The 14699-nt window shown below is 33.3% G+C and overlaps 1 protein-coding gene across 2 annotated transcripts in view; it reads left to right on the forward strand.

Annotated features, from left to right (window-relative positions):
- Positions 1-14699, forward strand: part of LOC134248047 (sacsin-like) — a 90439-nt gene that overhangs the window by 62530 nt on the left and 13210 nt on the right. The window contains exons 3-6 of one of the 2 annotated variants that reach the window (XM_062730467.1): positions 520-611; positions 1705-1812; positions 2522-2669; positions 13023-14609. In XM_062730467.1, coding sequence (XP_062586451.1) covers positions 520-611; positions 1705-1812; positions 2522-2669; positions 13023-14609 — 1935 coding nt within the window. The remainder of the gene's footprint in view (positions 1-519; positions 612-1704; positions 1813-2521; positions 2670-13022; positions 14610-14699) is intronic. The other variant, XM_062730468.1, reaches the window with a different exon arrangement.

Here is a 14699-nt window from a genome sequence, read left to right on the forward strand (position 1 = left end):
TATGAAGTCTCTATAACCTATGGTTCAAATTAAGTTAATGGCAAAAGTTTGAAAAGATATTTTTAGCATATAGGTCACAGTCAAAGTCACAAGGTCATTGATCTGTTATCATTTGAAAGAGCCTAATTAGTGAAGTATGCATACTAATTATGAAGTCTCTATCTCGCATGGCTCAAAAGTTATGGTGAAGGTTAAAGTTGACAACAGACAGGATAAAAACAATATACATGTAGCAGACATGTATTTCCCAGATCGATCCCCAGACGCATAAAATTCCCCAAGAGGGACTTTAACAACATGCAAACAAACAAACAAAATCATTTCATTTATGACAAAGTTGTCTGCCTGAAACCAATCATTAAAAAAACCATAAATGTGTACGTTAATGAAGATATTTATTTTGTGTGCACAATTTATATATATAATCATCTTTGGAAAATAATTAAATGCCGACAGTTTTTACATTCATATTTATTAAGTTGTTTCTCTAATTTTGATTTCTTAATCTATGCATCATAGGAATGCAGCACCATGCATTCAAGCGGAACACCCTTCTCGACGAGCTGCAGAGTATACTTCACGAGTATCCCGATAATGAGCAAATCATCAAGGTAAGAGAGAGAGACACGCAAAGTGATAATTTTATTGCATTTTATTCCAAAGGTTAATTTATTTACTTCAAGTTAAAGTAATACCGGTAATTCGATCTAGATGAACATATTATTTTATGTCTACCTTAAAAGACAAACATAATTGTGCATATATTTAAATTATTATGAACACAAATTTAAAGAGTAACATATAATAAGTATCTTAATTGGCCCCTTAAAATGAATATCTTAATTTTACTTTATTTATAGCTTTAATTTGTGCAGCAATATATGCGACATTTATTGGTCATTTTCATTTTGATCAAAATGCCATTATTTTAGAAATATGACATCATACAAATCATGTTTTCCCGCCATTTTAACATATTTTGTGTAGAACGACTTATTTACAAGCAGTTTTTCTTCCAGAAAATATAGAGCGCAGCCTAGAACAAGCTTTATATTTTTACCAAAGATGTATCTATCCAATACTAATTAGTGACAGAAAAATTATGTATGTTCTACACTGCGCTCTTTGTTTCCCATAAGAAAATTAACAAGAAAAAGGCATATTTTTGGCTTTTTGTTGGATAGCAAAAATTACTATTATTTCTCATGTCATTTACAGCTTGTGAGTGTATATATATGTGAAAAATATAATTATATTGGAAATATTTCTAACATAATCTCTTCTACAAAATAAATATCAAACATATCTGAATGTCATTCTAAAATGTTGATTTTTAGGGGGCCAGAATTGGCTCTTCTCATATACCATACATGTATATACTCTATATAACAGACTATATCTCCTGTGTATCACTGATCCAATGAAGTGATTGCCATGCTAAAACTTTATATGGAGGAATACACTGATACACATTTTGTAAAATTATTGAACACTAATGTATACACTAGCTAAGATAAATATTGCTGAATTTAATTTTTAGCATAAACTACATGATTGTATACATGCAGATTTTAGTAATTTTAAAACAATTACTTCTTACTCAACCTGTTTGATTTAAATTTTCTTGAAAATATAATTTTGAGTGTCAGTAAAATTTTGTGAATTTTATTCCTTTAATTACAGTAATAAGCTTCACTTTTGTAGGAGCTGTTACAAAATGCAGAGGATGCTGGTGCCCATGTGGTCAAAATGGGGTTTTGTCCCTCGTCCAAATCAGACAATCTACCAGATCCATATAGGCGGTATCTGTCTGTGAGTCTAAACTTTGAATCATGGCAGTAATATCAGTAGAAATTTTTAAGAAATAAGGTATCATTTTTTAACATTTATCAGGATATAAATACGGGTTAGTCATGAGATTAAATTCCATAAAGACCGAAGGGCTTTATGATGAATTTAATCTCGTACCAACCCGTATTTATAGCCCGATAGATGTTTTAAAATGATACCTTATTACTTATATTTACATTTGTGACTTATTCATACTTTATATTTGCCTGATTGTGACTTTTAACGTGTGAAATGCATTATTTTTCAAACCCAACGGTATATATGTAATCAACTCAATGTGCGTCGACCCTTTATGATGTCACTGAAAAATGACTCGAACGTTTATCCATACGCACATCTATGACCTCTTGACCATGTACCTGTATTTATACAGTTATAGATACGCATTGCTTTCGGTAGTGTTATATAAAGGAAAACATTTGCAAATGTAAATATATTGCTTTGAACTCTTTTCCAAACATTTTTCTCCAGAAATCATCTAGTCCAAGCTTTACAGAGTGCAAACAGAGAAGTTTGTTTCATTGCATGAATAATTAAACGCTGAATATTATTTAGTTCAGTCATCTCGTAATTTAAAAAAAAATGTATAATTAATGGCCAAAATAGCCCATGTGCTTTAACTTCATTTTATTCAATGATACTTGCACTGGTTTATCTGTACATGTTTCAGGGCCCTGCTCTATGCTTTTACAATGACTCAATCTTTGAAGAGGGTGACTGGGAAGGAATCACTATGGTCAGGAAGAGCAACAAACAAGACGATCCACTTAAAGTTGGGAAGTTTGGGATTGGATTCAAGTCCGTATTTCACATAACAGGTGAAGTGCATCATGTCTATAGAAAAAAAAACAAGAAAATTGGCATGTATTCTTAAAATATAAATTATTAGTTCCAATGTGCACTGTACTTGAAAAAAGAAATACATGCAGGTACAGTAAAATGGCAAATGGAAAATTAATGAATCAAAATCACAGAAGTCAATGCTGACATGTATTGGACAAAGACACTGTTAGGGTTCATTAATGTTTATAATTATAGATTGTAATTTCAATATAACCCTATGATTAATTAAAAGTTTTAAAAAAAAGAAAGACTTGCAAATACCATAAATACATAAGCCAAGTTATTTAATATATCATCTCAAAACATATATATTTTTAACTTTGAAGACATAAATATAATACACAAAATATTCAACATAATGTTAAAGAATCATTCTATTATCATACATTGCACTCTGTTTAAAGGGCAATAACTCTTCATTCTAACTGAATAACTATGTTGAAGTTAAATCTTGGTTATTATGCTTGGTAATTGATTTTAAAATATTTGTCAAACATATTTTATGACTATGCCTAATGTTTTATTAATCTCTTAAAAATAATGAGATGAAGTGTTTATCTAAAATAAGTTACATATGAAAAAATCCTTCCAAATTGTCCCAACACATTTGTATGTCTGGAAATGTTTATACATTTATTTAGTACCTGATTACTTAAATTAGTATCATATAGAATGAGAAGTGTCAGAATACAATTTAATGGAAACAGGCACCTATAGTGGCATCAACAAAATACTAAAACATACTAAAAGTGGCAATTTTGTTGTGTATTAATGAAAAATATTCAAACTATAATCAGAGATACATGTATAAATAGCAGAGATTCGTTTGATCTCGCATTCCCTATTGTTTAATTTTTCAAATCTCCTGCAACTGAAATCACATGAAGCTTTAAAATTATCAGGGATTACAAAGTGATTTTAAAATTTATATTAACAAATTATCAATATATTATTTCTAGCTCACTTGAGCCAAAGGCTCTTGTGAGGTTTTCTGATCAAAATTTGTCCGTTGTCTGTCGTCGTCGTTAACTTTTCACATTTTTGACTTTTTCTCAAGAACCTCTATACCAGTTTCAACCAAACTTGGCACAAAGTATCCTTAGGTGAATGGGATTCAAGTTTGTTCAAATGAAGGGCCACACCCTTATTTAAGGGAAGATAATTAAGAAATAGTGAAAAGAACTTTATTCGGTAATAACCAATATTTGCCCCCTAAATCAAACTTTGATGGAGGTATATTTAATTAAGTTCTTAAACAGGGGAGTATATGCTGACTTCAAAGCACTGAATATTTCCATAAGTAATGACGTCATATGTACGTAATGACGTCACAAACATGACGTAATTTTCAGTTTTTAATGAATTCTACAGAAAAATGTACATATTTCGTCGATATTTTGAGTAAAAGTCACCGAGCGCATGTGTGTTCAGGATCACAAATATTTTGATATAATGTGTAGAATGATAATATCAATGAAATATACAGGGCTCTATAAATTTTAAAGCTAAAATTGATGAAATTTTGTCCATTTTGTCCTCTTTCTGAAAAAGGTTATAAAATCGGACTAGTTTGTGACGTCATACTTTAAATCTAAAATTGTGAATAAACTGCTTTGAAACTATAATATGTTCTGTTAATTTATATTACTCTTACAATTTATTGAATTCAGCACATTTCAGGAAGTTTTCAAAATTTGACTTTTGTGGAGGCAAGTATATGCAATATACCGCATATAGTTCTTTGGTGAAATGTTTTAAAAAATCTTTTTCTCAAGAACCACTGTGCCAAGAAAGATGAAACTTATAGGGAAGCATCCTCAAGTAGTGTAGATTCAAGTTCGTTCAAATCATGAGCCCTGGAGGTAGAGCTGGGCCACAAAGGCCGATCAAAGTTTTACATAGAAATATACAGGGATAGCAAAGATGAATGTTCATATTTATATGGAACCATCCTCAGGAAGTGGAGATTAAGGTTTGTTCTTTAATCATGACCCCTGAGTATAGGGCAGGCCACAATGGCAGATCAAAGTTTTACATAGAAATATATAAAAAAAAATTTTTTTAAAATCTTCTTTTCAAGAATAGCAATTAATTTAGGCATGATTAATCATATCTATATGGAAGCACCCTCACGTAGTTTAGATTCAATTTTGTTCAAATCATGACCCCAAGGGGTAGGGGGGGGGGCAGAATGGCAGATCAAAATTTTACATTGAAATACATAGAAAATTAAAAAAATCTTCTTCTCACGAATAGCAAAGCCATGATCATATTTATGTGCAAGCATCCTCAGGTAGTGTAGATTCAAGTTTGTTCAAAAATCTTCTTTTGAAGAATGCCAAAGCCATGATTAGCCATATTCAAATGGAAGCATTCTCAGGTAGTGTAGATTGAAGTTTTTTTCAAGTCATGACCCCTGGGGGTAGGGCCGGGCCACATTGTAAGTTCAAATGTAAAGGGCAATAGAGCCACAGGTAGTCAAAGAAATATGCAAGCATCCTTAGTTAATGTAGAGTTTAATGTCAAGTAGTTAATGTCAAGTTTGTTCATATCATACCCTCTCCCCTTAAATGATTGGTTCAGACCACTATTAGGTTAAAACTTTTCTGCCTTCTGCCTTTTTCCTAGCTACATTCCTCAGGTGAGCAATGTGGCCCATGGGCCTCTTGTTTTGAATGTTTGTATGTAACACAATAAAAAAGGAGAAAATCCACAATTACAACAGGTGACTCTTGGTGGACCCTATTGCCACAGTTTAGCTGACTGTTGATCATTAACCTTTTTTATTTTCCTAATTTGCTTTTAAAGATCATTAAAACTTTACAAAGCATACATCCAAATATGGTAATATTAATATTAATTCTACTTTTAATGAAATACAAGACATACGAGGGTTGTCCCATAAAATTGTGGACAAAACATTTTTCTCGAAAAGTAATGGGCGCACTAAGCTGAAAATTTCAGTAAATTTTTATTTATCATATTTATGTGCATGATAATTTTTTTCATAAAATATAGGCAAAAATAAAGATTTTATTATGCTTGAATATGTACGGGGTATTGTCCTATGGCGCATGGTCAAAATACCAAGGTTTTATTAAAGATTACACAAGTTTGAATTCATAATAAAAGTTTAAATACATATGATTTGAATTAAAATTATCCTAATTCAATTCCACAATCAATTTTGTAGTCTTTGTAAAAATTTTAAGGCATTTTGTTAACTTTTGGCAGTTTCTCGAGCATTCGAAATGGAAAGTGGTTACACACAACACACAAAAAAAATGGCGATGTTTTATGACGTTACGGCGCACCGGAGAGCATGCAGTTCAGTTTTATTTCGATGTTGTAATGAGACCTTTAGTGACATGAAATGACCATAGAAGATAAAAGATTATAAAAATATCACCATATCTTAAGTATACAAATGAAATGGGAGTTTTCTTAGCGAAGACTTTTTTGATCGAGTCCCTGGGGAGTACAAAACATACTGACAAACTCCTAATGTAATAGCAAAAGACGGTGTCACAGTAGACCGCCGATATGAGATTTTCTCTTAGGTGAATGATGGTGAGAAAATTGTCTGTAACTTACTAATAAATCTTCAGAAGATCGCATGAGGATACCAATTGGTTCTTCGACTCTTTATGGAGACTAAAGAATGTGTATCAAAGAAATTCCTAAAATTAAGTTGGACTCATCCAACTTCATTTTCAGCAATGATAAAACATGACGCTGTTTTAGGCACTTTGACGTTATATCCATGCGATTAAGGTTTTACAATATATATAAAATCTCATAATTTGTTTATATATATTTATCTGAAATTTGCTATGTATATTACTAAAATAAGTACTTAATAATAATGAAAATTTCAGAACGCAGTGATGTTTATTTTTCACACTAGACAACTTGTCCCAGATTTTACGGGACAACCCTCATATAAAGAGTTATGCTTAGGATAGTACCAAAACCGTCACATATTTTGTTAAACAAAGTTAACATGCTTATGGCGGAGTTGTGAATCTCTGATATTTATTTCTTAGCTATAATCTTAAAAATTCAGAGCAAAAATGTTTGAAAGGAAAACATGCTCAAAGTGTATTGTCAGTCCATGCTCATAATAAATAAATAATTAACAACTACAGAGCTCATGCCCTGTTTACAAAACCAGTTTATGTTTCATCGATGGGTGTATTCAGTTTGTTAATTAAACTCCATACAGAACACTGAGCACAGACTTATGATACTAGTGAGGGGTTTTTAATTTCGAAAATATCAAGTCTGAGTTCTCTGAATTATAGTTTTAAATATTTCTAGGTCACCTGAGTAACTCAGGTGACCTATTGCTATCTGTTTTTGTCCGTCGTCCATCGTTCGTCGTCCGTCCTGTGTTAACATTTGAACATTTTCAGCTTCTTCTCTGAAACCACTGAACCAATTTCAACCAAATTTGGTATACAGCATTAATGGGTGAAGGGGAACAAAAATTGTGAATTTTTTGGTCCCCGCCCCCCTGGGGCCTGAGGGATGGGGCCAAAACCACCAAAATTATTGCAATCTTTAAAAATCTTCTTCTTTACTCCTGGACATCAAGCAGGCAAACTATTGGCATGAATATAATGAGCATTGAGTCCTCTACAAAAATTGTGAAATTCGTGGCCCCAGGGTCAGGGTTTTTTGTGCTAGGGCGGGCTATATAGATTATATAGTGAAAATGCATTATTTCTTTGAAAATCTTCTTCTCTGCTCTTGGGTATTAAGTAAACTAACTAAGTACATAGTTATGTTGAGCAAGAGTTCCTCTACCAAAATTGTGAATTTTATGTGGGGCTCTATTGATCATATAGTGAAAATGCATTTATTCTTTAATCTTCTTCTCTGCTTCTGGGTATTAAATGAACTAATTAAACACATAGTTTTGATGAGCAAGAGTGCCACTTCCAAAATTGTGAATTTTATGGACCCAGGGTGAGGGGTAATGGTGTTAGGGCGGGGCTCTATTGATCAGATAGTGAAATGCATTAATTCTTTGAAAATCTTTTACTCTGCTTCTGGGTATTAAATAAACTAATTAAGTTAATAGTTATGTTAAGAAAGAGTGCCTCTTCCAAAATTGTAAATTTTATGGCTCCAGGATCAGGGGTTCTGGTATTAGGGCGGGGCTCTATTGATTATATAGTGAAAATGCATTAATTCTTTGAAAATCTTTTCCTTTGCTCCTGGGTTTTATGCCAATGATCGAAGTATATAATTATACCCCCCGCAAATGAAGTTTGGGGGGTGTATATAGGAACCACCTTGTCCGTCTGTCTGTCTGTCTGTCTGTCTGTCCGTCTGTCCGTCTATATTGCAATCGTGTCCGGTCCATATCTTTCTTACAAGACAAATACTCCACACTAAGATTGCCCATGACCCAAGGGTGTGTCATGACCTTGACCCAAGGTCATTTGGGGAAGTTCAAGGTCACGAAGAAAAATTTCATAATTCGTGTCCGGTCCATATCTTTCTTATGGATAAACTTGGTAGATTCTCATTTCACACAAAGATTGCCCATGACCCAAGGGTGTGTCATGACCTTGACCTAAGGTCATTTGGGGAAGTTCAAGGTCACTGGAAGAAAAATTACAAAATTCATGTTTGATACATATTTTTATGGATAAACTTGGTAGGTTCTCATTTCACAATAAGATTGCCCATGATGCAAGGGTGTGTCATGACCTTGACCCAAGGTCATTTGGGAAAGTTCAAGGTCACTGGAAGAAAAATTTCATAATTTGTGTCTGGTCCATATCTTTCTTATGGATAAACTTGGTAGGTTCTCATTTAACACAAAGATTGCCCATGACCCAATGGTGTGTCATGATCTTGACCCAAGGTCATTTGGGGAAGTTCAAGGTCACTGGAAGAAAAATTTCATAATTCCTGTCCGGTCCATATCTTTCTTATGGATAAACTTGGTAGGTTCTCATATCACACAAAGATTGCCCATGACCCAAGGGTGTGTCATGACCTTGACCCAAGGTCATTTGGGGAAGTTCAAGGTCACTGTTAGAAAAATTTCATAATTCGTGTTTGATACATATCTTTATTATGGAAAAACGTAGCTCTGAAAAATCCAGCGGGGGGTATTTTGTCCCGTTTGGACAGTTCTAGTTATATTTATGATGAAGAAAGGTGCATCTAGCAAAATGGTTATTTTTTTAATATGCCCACTGGTCGGGCAGGGGGGGTGGGGTGGGGGGTGGTTCATATAGTCTGAAAATAAATTAATGCTTTGAAATCTGCTCTTTAGTATTGATCAATCATTTTATGATAAAATTTGCAAAATTTCGAAATATGTGTACCCAGGGTTGGTGGTTCCTTTGGGATGAGGTGCACAACTGGTTATAAAGTGGAAGTCACTCAGCGTTTTCTCTTTGTTACTCTGATCTACATCTGGGTATTAGGTAAATAGAGTAAGCATGCTAAGTTTATAATTATGATAAGCAATGGTGCCTCTTTCAAAATTGTGAATTGTGAATTTCATGGCCTCTGGTTTAAGGTATTCAATCCCTAATGGGAACAAATTCAGTGAAGTTGAATACATAACTGATATGTAGGCATTGAATACTCAGTTTTTTTTAGACATATTTCCCATTTATTACTATTATTATGTATAATGGGATGTGTCCTAATTTATGACCTTGAATTCTGGTAAGAGTTATCCCCCATTTTTTTAATTAATAAAAAAAATAAATTAAAAAAATTTAGCAGGTAAAAAAATTGTTTTTAATTGTCATTCCTTATTTTTAGCTCACCTGATACAGAAGGCTGAGCACTGACTTATGATACATTTTGTAGGGGTTTTTAATTTCTGAAAATGTCTGTCTGTAAACTTTTCACATTTTGACTTTGAAATCCGCTCTTTCAACCAAACTTGCCACAAAGTATCCTTGGGTAAATGGGATTCAAGTTTGTACAAATAAAGGGTCAAGCCCTCACTCAAGGGGAGATAATTGGGAATTAATGAAAATTTGGTGGCATGCTTTAAAAATCTTCTTCTCAAGAACCACTGTGCCAGGAAAGATGAAACTTAAGGGGAAACATCCTCAGGTAGTGAAGATTCAAGTTTGTTCAATCATGACCCCATCTGGGTATTAGGTAAATAAATAAGCATGCAAAGTTTTATAATATATGATAAAAATGGTTCTTTCAAAATTGTGAATTGTGAATTTATATGAAGCCTCTAGTGTTTAAGTTTGTATTCAATCCCTAATGGGACCAAAGTTTTACATAGAAATATATAGGAAAATTCTTTAAAAATCAAGAATGCAAAGCCATAATTGACATAATATGAGCATGTAGGCATTGTAGATTCAAGTTTGTTCAAATCATATTTCAAAGTTTTACATATAAATATATATGGGAAAATTCTTTAAAATTTATGAATAGCAAACCTTGAAATTGGTCATGGGACTACTATTTTTAAGCTTTTAATAAAAAAAACAATTAAAAAAATTTTTCCTAAAAAAATTGTTTTTATTTCTATGGGCCTATTTGTTAATGTTTAAATGCATCTTTCCACCGCAGGATTTATTGGTATTCAAATTATTTGAATTTTTATTTTGAAAAAAAAACCACTTTCCCCCATAGACTTCAATGCAGTCTTTTTTAATTAACTACTGCTTAATTAATGACATTTTTAAAACTTTCTCGCGAGCAATCCTTTTCCGCTATAAAATGCTTTAATATAATATCAGTGTATTATGTACTTGACAGACAATTAAGGGTAGGGAATTAGGTCCCATTAGGGATGGAAATCCTTAAAACACGAACCAATTTTAATTGTTTGAAAGTTGTTGCACGATACTCAGGTGACCTATAAGGCCCGTAGGCCTCTTGTTCATTAATGCACAACAAAATTGTCATTTTCTTGGGTATTAAGAATAAAATTATAATTTGTGAAAGTGCATGCACATGTCAATCAAATTTGACCAGAAATTTGAAGTTACTAGAACTTCAAGATGAAATGAGATATTTATTATTATACAATTAATTACCCCTTTTGTGGTCAATATGGTGAAATAAGGACCCGAGACCTGGCCCACGAGGTGACCTGACCTGATCGAGGCTGGGTAGTGGCCGAGGTCAGGGCAGGTCATCGAGTGGGCCAGGTTGAGGGTCCTTATTTCACCATGTTGAACTCACAAGGGGTAATCGATTGTTTTATTATACCGATATATATTGAAAAGTATGAATCTCCAACTGTAATCAATTCTTTCTTTGATCGGGATCGGGATTCGTTACGCTTCATATAGTGAAGTTGTTTACATTGACGACTGCAAGTCGTGTAAGTTTTTGCATCATGATTTACCGATTAAAACAATATTTGGTTGATAGCAAAATACCTTGTTATAACTAGCGATTACTTTTCCTCTACTGTGACAGTCAAAATCTAACACAGAATTCAACTTTTTAAAAGGCCTAAGAATGGCTTCTACATTCCATTGAACTGAATTGTAACAATATTTTTGAAATGAGTAAACCATTTAAGTTAACGATAAAATTTTACTGTATTCTGTATGGTAATGCAACACAAACCATGCAAAATTTTAAAAACGTGTTGTTTTTCTCGAATAATTATTATTTTATGCATTAACTTCACTCAAAAAGGAATTTTTGATTATTAATAAGAGTTCATTATTTAGCAGTCATTAATCACATGTATAATGACCGGGTCATTATATACCACTTGCAATTTTTCCAAGGTCGTTTTTGCTCAGAAAACTACCATTTGGAGTCGTTGTGTTTGAAAGTTTTCTTTCCAGCCAATCTAATTCAAGTATTATCAATAGAGGTATAATTGTAAAATGCTATTGCAATATAAAAGTCATAATAATATACAGAAAATTTGAGAAAATATTAACTTCAAATCTGTGTCAATGCACCTCTTAAAACAATATCTTTGGGACAAATGCTCTTCAAAAGGTGTAATGCAAATAATTGTAAAGTAAAAGTCCCAAAGAATTATAAAAATGTATAATTTATATTTTTTTCAATTATTCAATATTTAAAAATTTTTCCAAGGGCAAAAACTTTTCATGTATTCAGGCATTTTCTTTATTGTACACGTACACATTAAATGCTCTCCCTGATATTCACAATTTGAGTATTTTATAAGGTAGCAATTCCATTTGAACTTTTTGCATCAGAATTATATATATTTTAACCAATTTTTACATATTCCCACTTATGATACTTTTCACTAAAAATTAAATTTTTTTTAATGCTGGCATGCATACACTTTGTAAGGGTTAATGTATGAGTAGAGCTCCATTCCTTAAAAGTAATGGAGCCGAGAGTCCAATTACTTTTAAGGAGCAGAGGGCTACAAGTATATTAACCCACATAGAATCCACTTTTTGGCTCACCTGAGCCGAAGGCTAATCACATTTTGTCCGGCGTCCATCTGTCTGTCTAGCTGTCTGTCTGTAAACTTTCACATTTTTGACTCCTTCTCAAGAACCACTGGTCCAATTTCAACCAAACTTGCAATAAAGCATTCTTGGGTGAAAGGGATTCAAGTTTGTTCAAATGAAGGGCCACACCCTCATTCAAGGGGAGGTAATTGGGAATAAATGAAAATTTGGTGCTATATTCTCAAGAACCACTGTGCCAGGAAAATGAAACTTATGGGGAACCATCATCAGGTATTGTAGATTCAAGCTTGTTCAAATCATGACCCCTGGGTGTAGGGCGGGGCCACAATGGCCAATCAAAGTTTTACATAGAAATGTATATGAAATTTTTTTTAAAATCTTCTTCTCAAGAATAACAAAGCCATAATTGATCATACTTATATGGAAACATTCTCAGGTAGTGTAGATTCAAGTTTGTTCATATTATGACCACCGGGGGTAGGGAGGGGCCACAATGGCCGACCAAAGTTTTACATAGAAATATATAGGAAAATTCTTTAAAGATCTTCTCAAGAATTACAAAGCCATTATTCATCATATTTATATGGAATCATGCTCAAGTAGTGTAGATTCAAATTTGTTTAAATCATGACCCCCAGGGGTAGGGCGGGGCCAAAATGGCCGACCAAAGTTTTTAAAGATATATATATAGGACAATTCTTTAAAATCATTTTCTAAAAAATAGCAAAACCATGGTTGGTCATGGGACTACTTTTTGATTTAAACTTTACAATAAAAAGCCATTTTCTATTTTTTCATACCCTTAGTGCTCAGGTGAGCGATGTGGCCCAATGGCCTCATGTCTGAAATGTTCAGTTTGGTTGAGAACAAGACACATGAATTTTGAAAAAAAAAAATTCTTTTTAGATACAATTTGTGTTATCAGTGGAGCCAAAATTCTGTTCATCGACCCCTTGTCTGAGCTTCAGGATCCAAACAAAGTTTGCAGTATTGCCCCAATAGCAAATTATGTGCATTCAAATGTGTGTGGTTCAAGGGGACTCGAACCATTGTACAATCTCTTTGGAATTAATGAACAGACAGCCAGAAATGGGGAGTTCAAAGGGACATTTTTCTGGTTTCCCCTTAGAAAATCACCATCACAATTGTCAGAAAATACATATTCACCCGAAAAAGTGGAAGATCTGTTCAAGTCTTTTAAAGAAGAGATGAGCTCTGAGCTCTTGTTTTTAACATCGATTGAAGAAATCGGAATATACAAAATTGAGAATGATAGTTGTGAATCTGAGTGTACTATTGCTATTGATCAAAGCTGTGCAGAGGAAACTAGAAATGAAAGGCAGTGCTATAAGGAAAAAATCAAAGACATTGAGATAAATATGGCAGAAGATGATAGATGGATCAGTCAGTGCGACCCAGTATGGTTGAAAAGTATAGTTACATACAAGATCAGGATGAATGGAATAGAGACCCTCCAGGTATGGTTCATAGTTCAATATTTCCATGCAGGAAGTATGAATAAAGAGCTTTCAAATCTCATCAGAAATCGGCGATCTAAATACAGACCATATATTGGAGTTGCAGCCAGACTTGACAAACCTATTCAGTGCAGTCAGTTATTTTGCTTCCTGCCTCTCCCATTTGAAGATGAAAGTTCTACTGGATTACCTCTTCACGTTAATGGATTCTTTGCTCTTGACAGTAACAGACAGCATCTTAAATGGCCATCGCATGATCAAAATATAAGCCACTCACATTTAGAAAATGACATGCTCTGGAATGTACTAGTGGTACAAGAAATTTTACCTGTGGTTTACGTGGAATTTCTTCAGTCGTGGCAAAGTGATAGGTTTGGATCCGAGTTGAAGGGGAGATACCTGGAAATGCTTTATCATCACATCCCAAGAATGTCAACAGTAAGAAGTCATTGGGCATGTGTTGGAGAAAAAATACACCAGCATCTACTTGAGTCCCAAATTCCCTGTCTTGAGAGTAGAAATTGGATTCATACTAAAGAAGCATATTTTGCCGTCTTTGCAGAGAACACCCAGGAAGAGGAGAAAAAAATTGTCACAGAACTTTATCAAAAATGTACAAAAAAGGTCGTAATTTTGAAAGAACATGAAGACCTCTTTTATTACTGGAGAGATTGTGATAGCAATGTTCATTTAAAGTGTACAAATCCCAAAGAAACCAGAAATCTTCTTAGAGGAGACCCTACTTACAAACAATTAGGTGTCAATAGTAAAAGCCATCTTCTTGTCTACATTTGTAGTGATGGACGTCTTTCAGATTTAGATGGAATAGAGTTACTACCTCTGCAAAATGGGAAATATGGAACTTTGCAAATAGAAAGGAATTGGCCTCAAAATACTTTTTACTTATGCAAAGAGGAAGAGCTGCAGATTCTGAATGGAAAGGAGAGTTTTCTGATTTTGAATACAGACACTATCTCAAAAATTGGAAAAGTTTTAGAGTCCCTTGCATCAACAGGTAAACAATATAATAGAAATATCTTTTTCCAAAAAGAATTACAAAAGTTGACTTTCACATTTTTGTTGATATAATCAAATGCTCGTTGTT

Source organism: Saccostrea cucullata, unplaced genomic scaffold (genome assembly GCF_032062105.1).
Source record: "Saccostrea cucullata isolate Sc308-1 unplaced genomic scaffold, CSIRO_AGI_Scuc_v1 ctg502, whole genome shotgun sequence".
Lineage (NCBI taxonomy): Eukaryota > Metazoa > Mollusca > Bivalvia > Ostreida > Ostreidae > Saccostrea > Saccostrea cuccullata.